Here is an 18,829-nt window from a genome sequence, read left to right as displayed (position 1 = left end):
AGTCAGCGGAGCGCAGCAAGCCTCACCCCACCCAGGCTTCTCCCCTTAACTCTCGTTCGTCCCCCACAAAGGGCTTCCAGCCCTTGCTGTATCCAGTCAGTCCTGGTGGCCCAGCCTGGGAGCACGTCCAGCCGCTGGTCCCTGGGGCTCCCTGCGCTCAGCTATTAACGGTGCGGCCCCGTTTCTCCCGCCACAGATCCTCCATGTGAATCCATCCCATGATGCAACATGCCTCCCCAGCCCCCGCTCTGACGATGATGGCCACGCAGAATGTCCCTCCCCCTCCCTACCAGGACAGCCCACAGGTGAGTGCGACTGACCGCCGGGAGGGGTGTGGTGGCCTTCCGGGGGCGGAGGGCAGGGCCAGGCCTCCCTCAGCTCTTCCCCTGCCCGGCCTGGGGCGCCTCTCTGAGAGAGCCTGGCGAAGCCAGACCCCTGAAGGGAGTCACGCACTTGGCAAAGCCCTGGGTTCAGATCCCACCTGAGGAGCCGTCACCGGCATGGAGGACCGTGGCACCCCAGGGTGCACCTAGTCATGGTCCTGTGCCACCCACTCCCACCCCCGCTCACTGCTCAGAGCAGACGTCAGACAGACACACTGAACCCCTCACTCGGGGAGACCCAGGTACAGGTAAATCAAGTCTGCCTCTGAGCGTTTGGGGAAAACTCTTGATCAGAGGTTTCCTCTGCCAGATCGCCCTCGTCACTGGTCTCTGCCTGCCTATTGGAGGAATCTCCCTTCTCTTCAGGACTCTGTCAGCTTCTATCCAGAAAAAGGCCAGGACTGTTTCTCTACACTCTCCCATCCTTTCCTTGGGTTCCCAGTTTCCATCCCTCAGCTCAGACACGGCAGACCCCGCCCGAGCTCTTCCGAGACTCCCAGGCTGGCTGCACCTCCTGCAGGCCACCCTGTCTTCCTGTTCTCTCCTCTCCTCCTCTGGAAGCCTGGCCCAGCTTCTGTGGGTCGCTCTCTGGAAGTCCTTGAGACCGGTCACTTCTGATCTTTGGTCCCACGTGCGTGCCTTCCCTCCACGCTTGGTTCTTTGGGACTCAGAGCTCATCCTGAGTCTGTGCGTTCACAGAAGCCTCCACCTTCGCACTTCCCTATTTTCTCAATTATTATTAATTGAGGACCTATAATGTGAAATGTAGCCAGCTAGAATATTCCTTGATTCATTTCACAAATGTGCAGTGAGCCCCTACTGTGTGCCAGGCCGTCATTCTCATTCTTTCTCCATCGCCGGTCTTCGCCCTGCTCTGCTATCCCTCACTCTTTAGGGTTTCAGACACAGCCCTTCTCCTGACAACAGGGAAGCTCTGTGCCGTATGGAAAGGACACGAAGACGCAGACCCAGGGTGCATCACTTTAGGTCCTGTGGCCCTGACCCCCGCGGCCTGGTGTGAGCATACGGTGCTGCCCTATCCATCCCGTTATCCACCCGTGAAATGACCGCTTTATGGGGTGCCCGGCACGCGGACCCCCACTGCCTCCGACCCCTGTATAAGTGCAGAAGCACTGACCTTTGAGCACATGTCCTTTTGTCCCACCCCCGACCCCGCTCCCACGTTTCAACTCCGTGCTCCTTCCTGGGCCCTCCCCACCCTGACCTCAGCTTCAGCAGACCCTCTGTTCACGTCAGGAGCTCTCCACAAACGACGTTGGGTTGGACTTGGCATTTGTACAGTTCCTCTGTTTGAAAGCTTCCAGGTGTGCAGCTGTGTCAGGGCCTTGCCCTCTGTAATCAGCACCAAGTCGGCTGGGACCAGTGGAGACCTAGGAACGTAAGGGCCATAATGGGGGACAAGCACCATCCTTGCTCAGTGGACCAGACCCATCTGTCTGCTCACGCAGTGTTGGGGAACCTGGGATATTGATGAAGAGGCTGGAACATCAGCTCCAGTTCTTCTGCAGCTGGATGCTGCTCCCCGAGCTCCACAGTGGGACTGGGGGATGGCAACCGGGACACTGCCTGTGTTTAGCAGGTGGTAGGTGCCAAGGCCCACACTCCCATCCCCAAGGCTCAGGGACAGACCAGGGTAGGGCCAAGAGGTCAGAGAGCACTGGATTGGCACAGCTGGTGGCGGCTGCCTCTCTGCCTCCGGCCCCACCCCCTGTTTTGCCTTCCTGGACAGCTGGGAGAAGTTTGGGGTTGGTGGGCATTAGCAGGAGAGCTGCAGCGAGGGCCTGTGTTGTCCAAAAATGCTGATCCGGGTGCAGTGAAGTAGAGAAACCTAATTTAACTCTCAGCGTACAGCTGAGGAGTCATCCATCCCAGCTGCCGAGGGAGGTGGGGAGGTGGGATTGCAGCCCTAAGGCGCTCAGCACCCCCGGAAGCCACCACTGAGGTGCTCTAGCCTTTTGGGGGAGGAAGGAAGGCTCCAGTCCCCCATCCAAGACCTCAGAGCAGAAGCCCAACGCAGGGGCTGTCCCAAGGCTCTCTTCCCTGAGGAGCCACCAGAACCTCCCCATCGAAAATACTCACATATACAGCCAAGGAATAATTTGTTCCAGGGATGCCACACATCTCCCTGTAACCCCAGCGGTCCAGGAATGAAGTCTCAGTGTCCATGGTAAAGTGACCAGGCCAAGGCCTGGGGTCTTTATGGCCTCGGCTAGTCCGCTAAGCTGTGGCTAGATTCCCATGGGCCTTCCTTGAGCCAAACTGGTTCCCAAGGAAACTGACCAGGATGGGGGGGGATCATGGGGAGAACTGAGGGCATGGACGGGATGGGCGGGGCGGAGGACGTGGGAGAGGTCTGCAGGGCAGAGTCTTCTGACTCACGGGGAAGGGCTGTTCTCTCCAGAGTGCTAGACTTGGAGGCCAGCTGGCTTTCGGGGCACCCTTCTCCCCACTCTTCAGGGCTTCTAGGAGTGGCTGCCACATGGGAATGTCTTCCGTGCGAGTTTTCTTCTGGGGAACTTGCTCTTCCTCCTGCCTTCCTCCCTTTGTGCTGTCAGAGGCTGAGCCCCGCTTCTCAGGCGAAGCTCATCGTCCTGGCGAATCAGCTGCTCTTTGACACTCAGTGTTCTCAGGAAAGCGGGGCCCAGTAGGAGTGTGGGCCAGGCACACAGGGGAATCACTTCGTAAACAGGGCTCTCTGGAGGGGATCCCCCGCTTCCTCTTCATTCCTTCAGGTCTAATCTCATTACTTTTGGACCCAGTATGACTTGCTTCATCAAGGTCTGGACTGCTGAGCACATCTCTTTATCACCTCCTCAGAAACCCAGTTTCTGCCACGGGTAGAAATGGACAGTCTCTGCTACAAAGTCCCCAAAATGAAAAAGGAAGGGAGAAGCAGGGCCCTTCCTCTGAGACCCATGCAGTCGTTTTAATAATGTTCCCGTTGTGCTAAGGGCTAGCAATACCGAGCATAATCTATTCAAATGCACAGGAGAATCTCACTTTGGAAAATTAGGAATCTGCATTAAAAAATTCCCAAGCCCCGGACCTTCTTTATAATAAATTAGAATTTTTTTTCAAGGCAAGTTCTTAACTTGGCAATTTCATTTTTGAAGTTTGGGGAATAAAGTTATTAAAAATGAAGGAGGCTTTTTCTTCTTCCCATTTTAGTCCAGAAGCATTAATGGTTAGGGCCCCGTGCTATTTGGGCACAAGCCAAGTGGTATGACAGCTAAGCAGCTTCTGGCCCCTCAGTTCTGTTCCAGTCCGTCCCTGGGGACACTCCATGATTACTTGTAAGGATGTCACTCTGTGTTTATTGTACACTAAAGGCAGATCGTAAGTTTAGAAAATACAGAAGCAACAACCCACTGGAGTCCTTCCTGTGGCCTGCTTCCTCCTTCCGGTGGCTCCCTGTTAAATACTATCAGTCACAGCGCCCTCTGCTGTCCACCTCCTGTACCTCAATTCCGGCATGATGCACCTGAGTCCTTGATCCAGACCCTCACTTTATGCCCCAAGAGGTAGGGCAAGTCGCGGGGACTATGGGAATTCTACGATGATAGTTTAATGAAAACATTGTCTCCAGGGAGACCTGGATATGAGCTAGGCGTGTGGTCCCTCCATTCAGTGCCTACATCACTCTTCCGTTCCTCTGCCTCTCTGCCTCAGCCTGGCCATCGGTCACCTGGATTTTCCCAATCCCTCCTCTCACCTCCCCAGCACCTCCCCTGATCCTGATGGGATCCTCTGCTATTGTCCCCCCCTCCCGGCAAGGGCCAGTCCAGTCTCCCTCCCAGAATTTTCGTGGTAACACCACCCCCCTCTCACGTCGTCCATGCACTCTCTCCACGTCTGAAATGTCATTCAGGTTCTCCCATTTCCTGTAACACTCCATGGGCAACACCACCCACCAAACAGAGTTCTCCCTCTGTAGCTCCACCAGCAATTTTAGGAAACTGTTAGGTTTACTGGAGAAGGCAGCTTCCCTACCCTCACCTTAAACACCCCCCTCCGCACAACATGCACAAACTGCTATCAGTAACCTCCCCCTACTCTTCCACACACACAGACACATACCTGCTGTTCCACAAATACCTTTGCCCTTGGCTTATAGGCAAGACAAACATTTTATCTGGTCTCTACGTGTATGTATTCAGCGCTTAGTGTTCCTCTGTCTGCGTGTCCCCAGCATGTTGGCCGCGTGAGCATTTGACTAGAAAGCAGAAATCCTAGTGGGATCCAGTCTGAGCCACTAGGCACAGCCCCCTGTGAATGTGGGCACTCAGTTCGCAGTTTGGATTAGGAACCAACTGCTAGGCAAGTAGCTGGGTGCTTACATAGCATGGCTTAATGATAGGTGATATTAAAAGGGTTCTGGCAATTCACCAAGGATGCAGCCTCCTTATTGACCAGAGGGAGGCAAGAAAGGCAAAACTCTCAGTCCAGGACCAGTATGGGAAGCTCACTTCAGAAGGAAGTCAAGCACTTGCTTGGGACCCTCCGTCCCCCTGCATCCTCCTGCACCCCTCAGAGCCAGGAGGACGGTGTTCAGGACCGCAGGACGCTGTGCTTGGAGATACCCATCTTGTACCAGGAAGGCTAAGGCTGGGCCAGCTGTATCGGGGGGAGGTCAGACCCGTCTCTCTTGCCCTCTGAGTACCTTCTTTCCCTCCCTGTCCCGGCATCATTCCCCCTCTGCACGGAGCCAGGGGAGCAGACATCTGGGGAAGCTGGATGGGCTTTGATCAGTTATTAGGATCCCCATGCTGGTTTCATTAACCGGAGGGGGAGGGGGAGGGGGAGGGGAGGGGGCTGGGGCCCCTGGCTGTGAATCCCGCCCCCCTTTCCAGGCCATGCAGCTGGGACGGGCAGAAGCGGGTTCAGATGTTTTCACACTTTACATTCCTCTCATCCCTTTAAGGGCTGGAGCCCCCTGCCTCGCAGGGCCTCCTGCTCAGCTGCTGGTGAGACGCATTGGCTCTGCAGCAATAGAGTTAATTCCACAGCTTTGAGAGTCCCCCTAAGCCTTTTCTGTGGCTGTGATTGACGGCTCCCTCTGCCCCTGGGGCCAACACCCCAGGGACGCTATGGGTGACCTGCCTTCCCTCACTTTGACTCATCAAAACGGACTCTTCTCTTTCTTTTTTATTTTCTGCTGGGCCTTTCTTCTCTCTGTGCACAGTGACCTCTCTCTCTGGCCTGCTTGGGCCACCCATGTGTTTAAACTGGACGTGTCCCTCAACTCCAGCTCACTCCAGACCTGGATTCTTCGGCGTGGCAAAGGCAAAAATAGCCTTTGGGTCTGACTGTGGGGCCTTATGCCTCATTTAGGAGACAGTGGACTAGGAACAGGACTTTGCTAGAAGAAACACTCGCTCTCATGGCCTTGTTTAGGGTTTTTATTTGATGAACTTCCTACCTGAATTCTTATATTTACCAAAAAAAACCACAGACATTTTACTGTCTATCTTCTTGCCTCCAAGCAGGATGAGTGCTTTAAACAGCTACAAAAATAGTTAATGGCCCAAGTAGACAAAGCTTAAAATAAATCAGGAACAGGTGATCCATCAGCAGCAGGCCTAGGGAGCTGGAACCCGCTTTGCCCCCCTTTCCGGTTGATCTCCTAGGAGATCTGGTGCCTGCGTAGCCGGGCAGGAGGGGGATGGGTGAGCACGGCCCTCGGTGCGGTGCGTGTTGTCTTTGGAGTCTGTGGTCTGGAGGAGGAAGCGTGGGCTGACTCAACTCAGTGCGGTAGAAATTCAGGAATCCAGGCCTATCCCACTGCACTGCTGATGAATTATACAAATTTGGACAAGTAATTACAGCACTACTTCTTTCATTCACTCAGCCATTTCGTAAACATCAGGTGCTTTCTGTGGGTCTTGCAGACCCTGTGCCACGTGCCGGGGACACAGAATTAATAGTTCCCGCCCTAAGGGAGCTTATTTGGGGCCATTCTGCATCGGTAAAATGGGAATCACTTCTGCCCTCCCTGCCTCACCGGGTTGTTGAGAGTGTGGGTATGAAAAGTACAATGGTGTTTTCCAGCTTTCTTTCACCCATGACCCTGACATTGATTTTTTCACTCTATCTTCTGTACGTCTCCAGTAGCCAAGATTGGATTGAACTTTAATTACTGTCCTTTGTATTGGGAACACAATAGGCATATCAAGTATGTTTCTAGCTGTAAACACACTCCCTTACACGCTTACACAAACATACTGGAACTCACTGGTGTGGGACTATTATACAAGCGAGGGGTCCTCCAGAGATGGATGGGAAAGATGGGGGGCAGACCGTGCCCAGGAAAGTGCACGAAGCTGGGAGGTGAAAGACTTGGATCCCAGTCCACAGCCTTCGTCCCTTTAGCCACGGGTCAGCAACCCCCAGAAGTGCAGGCAGGGCGGCAAACATTTTCAAGCCTCATTTTGTAAACCACCGCCTACAAACCCTTTTAAGTTAATTGATTGCTTAAGACCCCCATTTTACACCACGAAGTAACTTTCCTGTGGTTTGTTCTATCTGGTCGGTCCTGGGATGAGAATGTAGGTGACCCGGGCCTGCTGTTCCAGGAGCTCTTTCAGCGAAATCGGGCCGCCCGTCTCTGCCTCCAGCCCTTCCTGTCCCTGGGCTGACTGGGTTGGGGGGTGTTTGGAGGAGCCATGGTTGACTCCTCTCCATTCTGGGTCCCTGAGCCTTTTAACACACCACTCTCTCATTTCCTCATCCAGTCGTTCATTCAGTCATTTAACAAACGTGCTGGGACCCCATGGGAGCCAGGCATGATGACGGGAGCTGGGAATCCAGTCCACTCAGGGAGACAGACAAATGAGGGCCCGAAGTGTTACGGGGTTTAAGGTTTGACTCACAGGCAGATAAGGCAGGGGTCCAGGCTATCTGGGCGGGAGGTGTGGAGGATTGGGAAAGGCTTCCTGGGAGAGCTGATGCTCCCTCCAGCTGAGTCTTGAAAGAGGGGTAGGTTTGCATGTGATGGGGGTTTTGGGGGGGGCAGGGTGGGGGGAGGCAGGGACAGGTCCTGCTGAGGCAGCCCCGGATGCAAAGGCATAAAGATGTAAAGCATCGGGCGGGTTCAGGCACCCACACGCAGGAGGGTCTGCTGGGGTGCAGGCAAGGGTTGGGGTGCTATACCAGAGACAAGGCTGAGCCCGTGAGCAGGTCCCGGCCTGTGGTGCCCTGTGGGCTGTGCCCTCCCCCAAAAACCATCCGTTGTGGCCCCCACCTGTTCAGGCCAAACCTGATATTTACTAAATAGCTTCAAACCCTGACCTCATCCCAGGTCCTTGGACTCTGTCCTGGTTGCGAGGAAACCAGATCTGGCCCTACTGGCTTGCCCTGGCCCTGCAGGGAGCGTCAGCCCCCCGGCAGGCCCAGCCCAGCCCAGCCCTGTTGGAGCCTCAGCGGCCCCTAGTGGGCTGGGCCTCTGCAGCCCCCCACGTTCTCAGAACACAAGGCTTCCCTGGCCTGGTGGGCCGGCTCTAGGGATGGGCAACCCGCACCCTGCCAGGTCATAAGAGGGGGTGTCCCCTTAGGAGGGGTGTCTGTGCTGAGTCATGCTGGCAAGGTGCAGACCTAGGTTGCCCAGGGTTTGCAGAAAGGACCCGTGGGAGGTGCATGGATGTACGCATCGTAAAGAGCAGGGCTGCTGCAGGGGGACAGGTGTACGCAGGGGGACATGGGAGGTGTAGGTGCCAGAGTGTCTGGGGCCGGGTGTGGACAGGCAGTGGGGTTTGGATTCAGAGGACAGGGCTAGCAAAAAGAAGCATTAAAAATGCTTAGAAACCAAGACTCACTGAGCCTCCAGGGTGCGCAATAATGTACCCTCACATATAGTCACTGTAGGCCTGGCAAGAGGTATTATTAGCTCCATTTTTACCTGAGAGGGAAACTGAGGCTCAGAGGAACTGAACCATTTGTCCGAGGTGACATCGCTAGCGATGGGTAATGTCTCCTTCCACGATACCACGGCCCCTCTCCCTATGCCGGGGCCCACGCCTCGCCCACTTCTCTGGGTGCTTATGGGAGAGAGGGTTCCTTCAGCAGGGTCAGGACTCCCAGGGCAGCGCAGGTAGTGGAAGCAAAAGTGGCCAACTGGAGTGTGGGCCGCAGGCTGCTGGCTGCAGGGATTATGTTAACGGTACCCACCATAGCTGAGTACCTATGAAGGCCCGCTGCTCTGCATACAGTATCTCATTTAATGCGAACTACCCTGCACCTTATGTATGACTACTCCCAATGTATAGATGAGGACCCTGGATCAGAAAGATTGACCAGCTCTGGGCTGGATGCCCACCACTCCCAATAAATATGCGGTCGGGGACTGTGACTTCTCTGTTGTGGCCTGAGGCATGCAGGGTCAAGAAGGTCAATCTGCAGCTGAAAAGGTATCAATGGATGGGAAGGCCCACCCACGCCACACCAGTCATCCGTGCATCCCGTAGGTGCTGTGGACACTCTGTCTCAGACTCTGGGGCTGCAACTGGGGCTACAACAGATGTGGTCCCTGCCCTCCAGGATCCCACAATCTAGTGGGGGGAGAGGCAAGTGGGCAGATGTGGCTGAATGGTGTCCTCAGGGCCTGGAAGCCCAGAGCAGAGGGCCCTGACCCGTAGCTGATGCTCAGCCACATCCACTGAAGGAGACAGCCATCCTCACGACAGTGGTGAGAGGTTGGGAGCGTCAGTGCCATTTCACAGATGAGCAAACTGAAACCCGGAAAGGCAAGGTTGCATGTCCAAGGTCGGCTAGCAGCGAGTGGCAAAGGCGGGAATCCGTTCTATCTGATGCCAGTGTCTCGTGCACACTCCCTCCCTGGGGCGCTAGAAAGACCCTGGCAGTGTCCCCCATCTGAGCCACCTGCTCCCACCTCCCAGGAGCAGAAGGGAGGAGCTCTCCGTGGCAGCTGGCGGAAGGCGGCCGCTGCAGGTCCGTGCGCCCTGAAGCTTGAAGCCCTGCGCGGTCAGGGAGGTGAACACAGTAGCACTGAGCCACCGTCAATTAACAAACCACCCTGCTCTTCCTACTTGGGTTCCACCGGAAGCACCGTTTCTGGCACGGCCAGTGTTTGGGGAGCTGATCTGTGAGGTCTGTTGGGGGCTGGGGAGATGGGGGCTGGCAACAGGATGGGTGGGCTGGAGGGAGACCCAGAGCGTGATGCTGGGGAGTGACACTCCATCTGACGCCAGCGCCCTTCCTCTCCTGCCCCTTTCCACCCAGGGGAAAAGTCTTCCTATTCTCCTCTTCAAAGAAAAGTTAATTAAATACGATCACTCCCGCAGTGTGATTTAGTCAGAAAGCCCTTGGTTCCGGTCTCAACCTCGGCAGAAACTGTCTGTGGTCTCCAGCAATTTCTCTGCTGCAGTGGCTGCTGTTTTCTTATGTGTAAAATGGGAGTGCCCCCAACCCATTGCACGGGATCCCTGTTGGACGTGAACCCCCAGGGAGAGACTTCATTAGCTTGTTGGAACACAACATGCCACTCTCCCCTACAGCTGGGAAAGGGCAATCCTTAGCAGGGAGGAAAGCATCCGTGGGGCATTCCAGTGTCAGCGAGGGCGACTAGGTAGGCAGGTGAGCACCTTGTAAACCACACCACACAGCATCCCCTGCTCATATTCATGGCCAGACTAGACCGTCGGAGAGGCTGGATCTCTCAGCCCCTGCAGGGCATCAGAAACTTTCATCTCAAGGTGTCACAAACTGAGAATCTGGACAGGGCCCTTCTGCTCCCAGCTGAATGCAGGGCTGGTTCCAGCTGGATGATAGAGAAGAGCCCAGTAGTTAGAGCACCTATGGGAGGCAGGAGGACGGCAAGGACCCTGTGTAGGTTCTGGACCCAGCACCGCAGCTCCCAGCGGGCAGGCCCTCCCGGGGAATGCTGCCACCCTTCCCCACCTGCTAGTCATCATCCTGTTCTCTTAATCAAGCCTCACAGCCTGCCTGGGTAGGATGTCCAGTGCCGTCCTTGGAGGAAGGCTCCGGGTCTGGGACCAGCTGTGGGCACACCGACTGGCCTCATAGAGTGTAGTTTCTTCATGTGCCAGATCGAGGAGAATAGGAGAAAGTTACTTGGAGAGAAACTCTGACACTAGTGGTGTGCTGATAAATGTTTAACAACCAGCTCTCTGGTTGGGGGTTAGAAAGAGGACTTGATTTGCAGCATTTGACAGTTTCTGTGGTGTAATTACTCCCACTATGGTCAGCTTCAAGCTACCGATATCATATCAACCGGCTTGCAAAATTCCTGAAAATTTCTCAGTTGGCTTTCCTAGGCCAGAGCAAGGGATCTCTGCCCTCCGTCTGTCCAGCCTCTCCCCCCGCTTCTATTCTTTAGGCCAAGAACCTTCCCCCCAAACCTCACCACCCGACACCCTCATCCCCCCGCTCCCGGGCCCTGGGACAGCTGCGGGCCTCTCCGAGCTCCAGTTCTTGAGAAATGGGTGTCTCTGGCTAGAAGAAGAAATCTATTTGAAGATAAACATTCTCCAAACCTGGAGGAAATGCAGAGTTTGCTGAATTGGCCCCCAGGAGCTAAATAAATTTGAATCATCGTCCTCCTCAGGCCAGCTCTGCTCACTGCCCCCCTGTCCCGGCTCTCTGAGCCCCAATAACAGCCTCTCAGTTGGGGCCTCTTGGGATGCTGACAAGTGACTGCCTTTTTTTTTTTTTTAACATCTTTATTGGAGTATAACTGCTTCACAATGGTGTGTTAGTTTCTGCTTTATAACAAAGTGAACCAGTCATACATATACATATGTTCCCATATCTCTTCCCTCTTGTGTCTCCCTCCCTCCCACCCTCCCTATCCCACCCCTCTAGGTGGTCACAAAGCACCGAGCTGATCTCCCTGTGCTATGCGGCTGCTTCCCACTAACTATTTATTTTACATTTGGTAGTGTATATATGTCCACGCCACTCTCTCACTTTGTCACAGCTTACCCTTCCCCCTCCCCATATCCTCAAGTCCATTCTCTAGTAGGTCTGTGTCTTTATTCTCATCTTACCCCTAGGTTCTTCATGACCTTTTTTTTTGTTTCTTAGATTCCATATATATGTGTTAGCATACGGTATTTGTCTTTCTCTTTCTGACTTACTTCACTCTGTATGACAGACTGTACACTTTCCTCTGGGCCCCAGCCAGGCTTTTGGCCACACCTTCCCCCAAAGTCCTGCCTAGAAAGGGGAGGTGAGAGGAAAAGGAGCCCCTCCCCTCAGTCCTCCCACTCCTAGAAGCTCATCTGTATAGAAACCCCTTGTGGATTCCTTCAAGGACACAAGGAAATTCACCCTTAGTGGACTGATCAGAGCAGAGCACACCAGCCTACCCTGTATTTTACCCTTAAACGAGCCATGCACGTAGCTGTGCATTGCTTTATGAAAGATGCACGTGCTGGAAATCTCGTATTGAAGAACTACAACCACCCCTCCATATGGGGAGTTTCCAAAGCACTTTTACACACCGTACGTCATCTAATCTGAGCCCCACACCAACCCTGGGGGTGGGCAGTGGTCATGAAAGTACCCTCACGGCGTCCGAGCCTGTCACTGTTAGAAGGGACTTCAGATGTCACCTACGCCAGCCCACCCAGCTAGAGAGCGTCCATCGCCTCCGCAGGAGTCTCTGCTTGGTCCCTGCACCAGTGAAAACTCACCACTTCCGGGAGGCAGCCCATCTCAGCCTTGGAGAGCTCAGAGGCTTGGAAACTGACTATTTGGGTTGAGCCCAAATCTGTCTCTGCATTTTACAGATTTAATGCATCGGTTGTAGTTTGACGCTTTAGGGCATACAGAACAGAACTGACACAATCTAATCCCTCATTCATATATTCAAAGGGTGCTCTCACATCCCTCCATCTCCCTCCCATCCCCCAGATCTTTCTTAACATTGCAGATTCCTGCAAATATTCCTCAGAATCCCTTGAGCAGCTTGGTCCACTCTCCTCTGAGTGTACTTTCCTGCACCTGTCTCAGCTTAGTAGGTGGGGCTGGAAGCTCTGTGTGAGCTCTGCCTCTGCTGATGGGTCCTCACAGAGCATCAGTTTGGGGTTTTTGTTTGTTTGACAGACACAGTACACCGTGGACATACTGAGCCTTCCATCAACTAAAACGTGCTGCTAAACGATGTCTCTCCTCTTCTACACTTATATTATCGATTTTTTTTTTTTTGGCCGAAGTGTTGGAAGTGTTAAATTCCAACTTATTAGACAAGAATTAATCTTATTAGACTTAGCACGCTGCCAAAATCTGTGAAGATCGTTTGGATCCTGGTTTCATGTCACCCAAAAGTTTGTTGAGCATTTCTTCAGACATCCTCTAAATCACTGATAAAAAATATTGAAGAAGAGAGTTGAGGAGAAAGCAGGTGGCATCTCCTAGAAGCCCTCCTCCCTCTTACATCTCTCCTTTAATTTTCTTCCTTTGGGTGTAGCTTCCTAACCCACACAATTGTCCACCAGACCACGTCGCTCCATGTTTTCCACGAGGATATCATGGGAGGCACCTTGCTGAGGTCCTTTACACCATGTAAATGAAAATGTCTACCATTTTCCTGATCTGCCAGTTCAGTAGTCATGTTAAACCCAGAACTGGGCTCCATCATAGCAGGCATTCATCCTAGTCACCCCAGTGCCTAGTACATGGTGGCGACTTGAGAAGTATTGGGAAAAATAATCAGTTGCATTGGTGAATGAAAGAAACTAGCCCAGGTCAATGTGAAGATGAGAAGTATACTTAGTTTGTCTGATTCCACCTTATTTCTGTATTTTGAAAATTAGAACAGCATTTGTTTCTACTTTCTTCCTTATAGTACCTCTTTAATACTCATGAATCCTAAAAGGGCACCAGTTTGCTTACTGATGAAAAGGAGGAACTTAGGGAAGTTGAGGGATTTGCTCAAAGTCAAAAAGCTATTAACAGGAGACAGTAAGAGTCAAGCATGGTACCTTCCTGGCCTCCAGGTACCATGATGCTCTGTCTAGCACTGAGTTTGGGAAAGTTCCCCCAGCTCAGCTAACAGTGACAAGGATATTTCTTCCTAACAAAAAATGCTGGGGATATAGTATATTTCTTTTATAGTCTCAATTTTATTTACCATCCATCACTCGTTAATTCATTCATTTAACAAATATTTGTTGAGCATTGACTAGTGCCAGGCTATTCTAGACCCTAGGAACACAACTGTTAACCAGCCCTCTTTGAGCTTACATTTGAGTTGGAGGTGGGAGAGAAAATAACTTAGCAAGCAGATATATAGTATCTGGTCATGATAAGGGCTATGAAATATATAGTCATAATAAGGGCTGTGAAATAAGGCAGAGTAAGGGGATAGCAGGGGCAGAGGGACTCTATTTTACTGTGAAGATGTGGCCCGTGAACAGAGATCTAATGAAGAAAATGAGACAGCAAGTGTTTTGTGCTGGTATTCGTGGAAGGACAGTACTCTTCCTTCCAGAAAGCAGGGACCTAGATGATATGATAAACTTTCCAGCTGTAAAATATACGATTCTTTCAAGGTGTGTTCACTTGTTTATTCCCTCATTCATTTTCTAAGCAAACACTAAGCATCCAGTCTGTGTCAGTTGGGTGCCGGGGATGAAGGTGTGAACAATGTATTAGCTCGGGAGGTAGACAAGGGTGTCAAGTCCAAGAACACAGTGGGTGAGACCTGTCAGGCTGTGTGGGCCGGTTGGAGGAAAGCAATAGTTGAGGCATGTCACCCCACGTGACATTTCAGGGATCCATTTAAGGAAAATAAAATATAAAAGCATTAAGTTCTGTTACGATGGTTACCCAAAATGTAAAAGCCATTTAACCATTTCTTTAAATGAAATCTTATACGGAAAGTCCAATGTAGAATATATTTTTAAAAGGGGCTCTGATGGGCACAAACTTGGGGCCCCCGGGGCACCTTCAAAAACATGTAACATAGGAGGAGAACTACTACCCTAAATATTTGTTACGGCTAAGAACAGAAATCTGTTCATTGTCCACTACAGCCTGCTTATCTTCAAGGGCCCAGGTAAACCAAATTTGCAGAACACTGAGTTGTCAGTCAAAACCATTAGAAGTTACCTCTGGCTTGTGTTAAATGGGATAAACCGCTGCCCAGCTGAGAACTGACTCAGCTGTTTTTTTCCTGTTCTCCAAAGTCATCAAATCAAACCTAACACTGCCCAGTACAGCCCAAGGGACTCATAAGCACAATTTAAAGGGTTCATCATTCTGTTTTTTTCTGCTTCTGGCCAGAGGCCACCACCTTAATTTGCATTAAGAACCATCACTTTTATTTTATTTTTTTACATCTTTACTGGAGTATAATTGCTTTACAATGTTGTGTTAGTTTCTGCTGTACAACAAAGTGAACCAGCTGAATGTATACATACATCCCCATATCCCCTCCCTCTCGAGCCTCCCTCCCACCCTCCCCATCTAGGCCCCTAGCCCCTCTAGGTCGCTTTTAAAGTGAGCTCACTTCCGCACCACCTGATTTTGGATGGTCCTAAATCGTTCCCCAGAATTTTCTCATTTGAGGAAACACCAGCTTTCTTCCCACTGCAGCATATGTGCAAATGGACGCTCATTATACCCTCACATTTCTCTCATACACGTTCTCTTATCACCCCACAGGACGAGGTGGACCTCACAGTTCCAGCCGGGGAACCAGCGGTCCTGGCCCTACTAACCCACGCCTCCTCTCTGTCTCTGCAGATGACGGCGACCGCTCAGGCCCCCTCTAAGGCCCAGGCTGTCCACATCTCCGCACCCTCGGCTGCTGCCAGCACACCTGTGCCCAGTGCCCCCATCGACCCCCAGGCCCAGCTGGAGGCTGACAAGCGAGCTGTGTACAGGTAGGAGACACTTCAGCCGGGCTGCGTGCAGGAGCCCCCAAGCGGCCTCAGGCCTAGCTCAGCCATGAGAGATGTGAGTGCAGGCCAGCAGGTGGGCTCATGGAAGCCAGTAGCCAGGGCCAGGTCCCTTCTCTATGAAGTCACTCCAGAGAGCCCTCAGCTGGCCATGCAGGGGTTGGCTCCCACTTCCTGGAATTGTCCAGGGAGGGAGATGAGGCCTGGGCTGTGTCTTCCAGGAGGGCCTCTTCTTCAGCCCAGCTGGGGAGATGAGGCCTGACGAGCATCAGAGCCCGCCACTCAGCAAACGGGCAGCTGCCTCAGGAGTGTCCTGGCCCACGTGCCCCATCGTCGCCCTCATTCCAGCCCTTGCCGTCCAGGACTCTGTTGTGAGCAAAGCTTTAGTACGCCTGGAAACCACCGGGAGTGCTCGTCAGAACACATGTATCTGGCCTCCGTGCTCCGAAATGCTAAATCAGTAGGTCAAGCTGTAGGAGGGTATGAATGTTTAACAAGCATTCCAGGCGACTGTAATGCAGCTGGTGCTTGGACCACACTGTGATTCATGGTAGTCTTTGGTTTTTAGCAATAGAGGTTGTACACGACTGTGTAGGTTCTGGCTCCCTCCCCAAGATGGGCAGTTTGCTGAGAGCAGGTGGCTGGTCTCGTTTTACTCTGCGTCAGCCCCTTGTACCCAGGGCTGGGCCCTGAATGTAGCAGAGGGTGGGAAGGGCTCAGGGAAATTCCAGTCTGTCTTGTGTACGTTGTTGGGGTGAAGAAACGGTCCTCTGAGGGCAGACCTGAGCGAGGTCTCAGCAGGGGTTTCGGTCATCCTTTATCCATGGGGAGCCCACATCACTAAGAAAAGATGCCCAAGTCAGGGCTCAGTCTTGAGGTTGGACCCTTGCTCACGTTCACTCGTGTGACCACATACATTCGCGTGCATCAGCAGCGGGGCTGACCCCTGGCTGAGCGGGCGCTGCAGCGGGCGCTGACTCCTGTCACACGTGGACTGGCCCACCCAGCCCCGCCCATGACAGTGGCTTTATGGCAATGGTGGTAATTATTGCCGTCATGATCATTATCACTGGCATTACTTTTAGTTACTCAGATGAGCTGAATGCCTCTAATGCCAACAGTTGAGAGTCCAAAGCAGTGGGCCCCGGTCCCTAGATCCCGACACAAGGTCCTTCCCAGGCCTGGATAACACAGCTCCCGGGCCCCAGCCTGCCCAGCGCACAGGCCAAGCCCAGCTCCTGTGGGTAGAGACCTCTGCCTTGGGCCCCAAAGAATGCCAGGATCTGGTCACAGGACCTGTCAGAGACCCTGAGGAGGACCCCAGCTCCCCTGCTCCCAGCACGGGACCTACACTCCTGTCCTTCCTTCACACTTGCCTTGAGCCCTTGCTATTACTACGTGGAGGCATTGCGCTGGGCTCCGGGGGAAAGAGGTAAATCATAAAGGTTATGCATGGGCTCTTCCCTGCCTCTCGAGGAACGGAGACATAATGCAAACAAGAAACCAACACAGAGTGGTCAGAGCTTTGACAGAGAAGGCTTCACGGGGGAGGCAGTAGAGTTTGATCTTCAAGGCTGAGTAAGAGAGCCCAGCAGGAGGAGACATGGGTGGGGGGCAGGGTCTTCCGGCAGAGGAGAGCCTGGTGTGTTCCCAGGACGGCCAGTGGCCAGAGCAGCTGGGCGTGGGAAGATGAGGCTGCACAGGGCCTGTAGCCTCCCCTTGTGCCTGGTGGGGGAACAGAAGCAGGGAGCGAGAGTGGCCTGGCCTCTGAAAACTGCCCCGTGGTCTGATGACTTTGGGTACAGTCATCACACCCCCTTTAAATCCCTGCTGCTCCAAGTGCGGTCCATGGGCCAGAAGCATCGCGTCACCTGGGAGCTCATTGGAGATGCAGAATCTCAGGCCCCACTCGACCTGAGGATTCCTGATCTGCACTTTGACAAGATCCTAGGTGATTCATATTCGCACTGGAGACGGATCCCAGACACCTTCTCGGCCCCCCGGGGGCAGGGACCTGTAGTGAGCACAGATCTTAGTCTAGAAAGACCCCAAAGTAGTGGCCTAACATGAAGTTTCTGGAAACCTAGGCTTGAGCCCTACCTCCTCCTTGTACTCGTCTCTCTGAGCGTTGGTTTCAGGACACAACCTAATCAGCGGTTCGGCAAGAATTACGAGACAGCCCATGTCAGCACCTGGCTCCATGTCTGGCACAAAGCAGACCATTCCCTTGTTCCCACCAATGGGCCCCACGTGCTCCATAGCCCTTCCCAAGATCCCAGGCTCAGACCCCCCCCAGGCCCAGCCAGGAGGTGGGCCGCCTCCCCAAGGGAGCTGTCCACCATGATGTCACCTGAAGTACAAAGGCCCAGATCTTCCCTCAGCTGACATGCCTCACCTCCACACCTGAGATTCACCCTCTCCCACGGGGCTGCCACCTCACAGCCCATGGCATTTGAGCAAATTATCTCTGCAGCTGTCTGACCATGAAGAAGAAATCCCAGGCTGGAAGCCACCAACAGTCCAGCCAAACAAGGCTGCCCGGCATCTCAGGACGACGGAGCAGAGGGACATCAGCACCCTTGCCCAGTTCTTTCTTCTGCAGCCCTGCTTGCCCCAGGGCCCCCAGGGTGTCTCCCATGACCACCGCTCTCCCATTAACGCCAGCTGCCCTCTCCACCGCCCTTGCGGGCTGAGGGGAGGCACTCCACCTCCCATAGGGTCGGGTCATTCTAAGTAGATTTGCCCGCCTGGAGGCGGCCTGGCTGCTCAAAGCACATCAGGCAGTTGGCATTTCACGTCCATAAATGTAAGCAGCCCCTCTCCGTGGAGATTAGTGCCCCGTGCTGACTTTTGGGTGTCCCCGCCGAGGCCCCTCCCTGAACTACTTCGAAGAACGAAGGTGGGGGAGGCCCCTCCCTGGCCAGGCCCGCAGGGCGGCAGCCGGCAGTGTGACAAGAGGGAGGGAGCCTCCCGGTGCCCTGAGGTTTTATTTGTGTAGGAGGATGTGTTGATGAAATGTATTGGTTCCTTCTGATGTGGAAACTCTGCATGGGGGGTGGGAGGACAGGGGGGACGGGAGGCAGAGTCCGTCTTTAACTGGATCATACCAGAGCATCATCTGGGCTAATCAGCAAGGCAGCCGGGAGCTCCCGCTCAGATTAATGATTGCAGTCTAATCCGAGCAGACCCCATGATTGGATGCGCATCGTGGGTAATTGTGTTTGTGGCCCAGGGGCAATGCTGAGAGGGGTCTGCCGAGGGGAGGCCCCATGGAGCGGGGACCACAGGCTTGGACCCAGCTCAGATCCTCCTTCCCCAGGTGCACCTCACCCCTGGGGTTTTCCCCCCAAGAAGTTAAAATTTAGCTTGGACCACACCTCCCCACCTCTCCACCGGTGGGCTGTGGGCTGGACGGTGTTAGGTGGCCGGGAGCTTGGAGGTTAGGTTGCCAGCAGCACAGAGACGGGGCCAAGAGGGTGAGGTTGATCCAGCTTTCACTATCCCTCCTCCCCTCCAGTCTCCGTCGTTCCCCTTTGAAGTGAGTGG

At 53.5% G+C, this 18,829-nt stretch overlaps 1 protein-coding gene across 6 annotated transcripts in view; it reads left to right on the top strand.

Moving 5' to 3' along the window:
• Nucleotides 1–218: 218 nt before the first annotated feature.
• The window catches only part of PKNOX2 (PBX/knotted 1 homeobox 2), a gene marked incomplete at both ends in the record, with an annotated part of 74,496 nt that continues 55,885 nt past the window's right edge, over nt 219–18,829 (top strand). For 5 of the 6 annotated variants that reach the window (XM_079708124.1, XM_079708123.1, XM_079708122.1 and 2 more), the window contains 2 exons: nt 219–305; nt 15,129–15,268. In XM_079708124.1, the coding sequence (XP_079564250.1) occupies nt 219–305; nt 15,129–15,268 (227 nt within the window). The remainder of the gene's footprint in view (nt 306–15,128; nt 15,269–18,829) is intronic. The other variant, XM_079708121.1, reaches the window with a different exon arrangement.

This window comes from Hyperoodon ampullatus (genome assembly GCF_949752795.1).
Source record: "Hyperoodon ampullatus genome assembly, chromosome: 7".
Classification (NCBI taxonomy): Eukaryota; Metazoa; Chordata; class Mammalia; order Artiodactyla; family Ziphiidae; genus Hyperoodon; species Hyperoodon ampullatus.
Note: the sequence above shows the minus strand (reverse complement) of the source record. Positions and strands in the feature narration are given on the sequence as shown.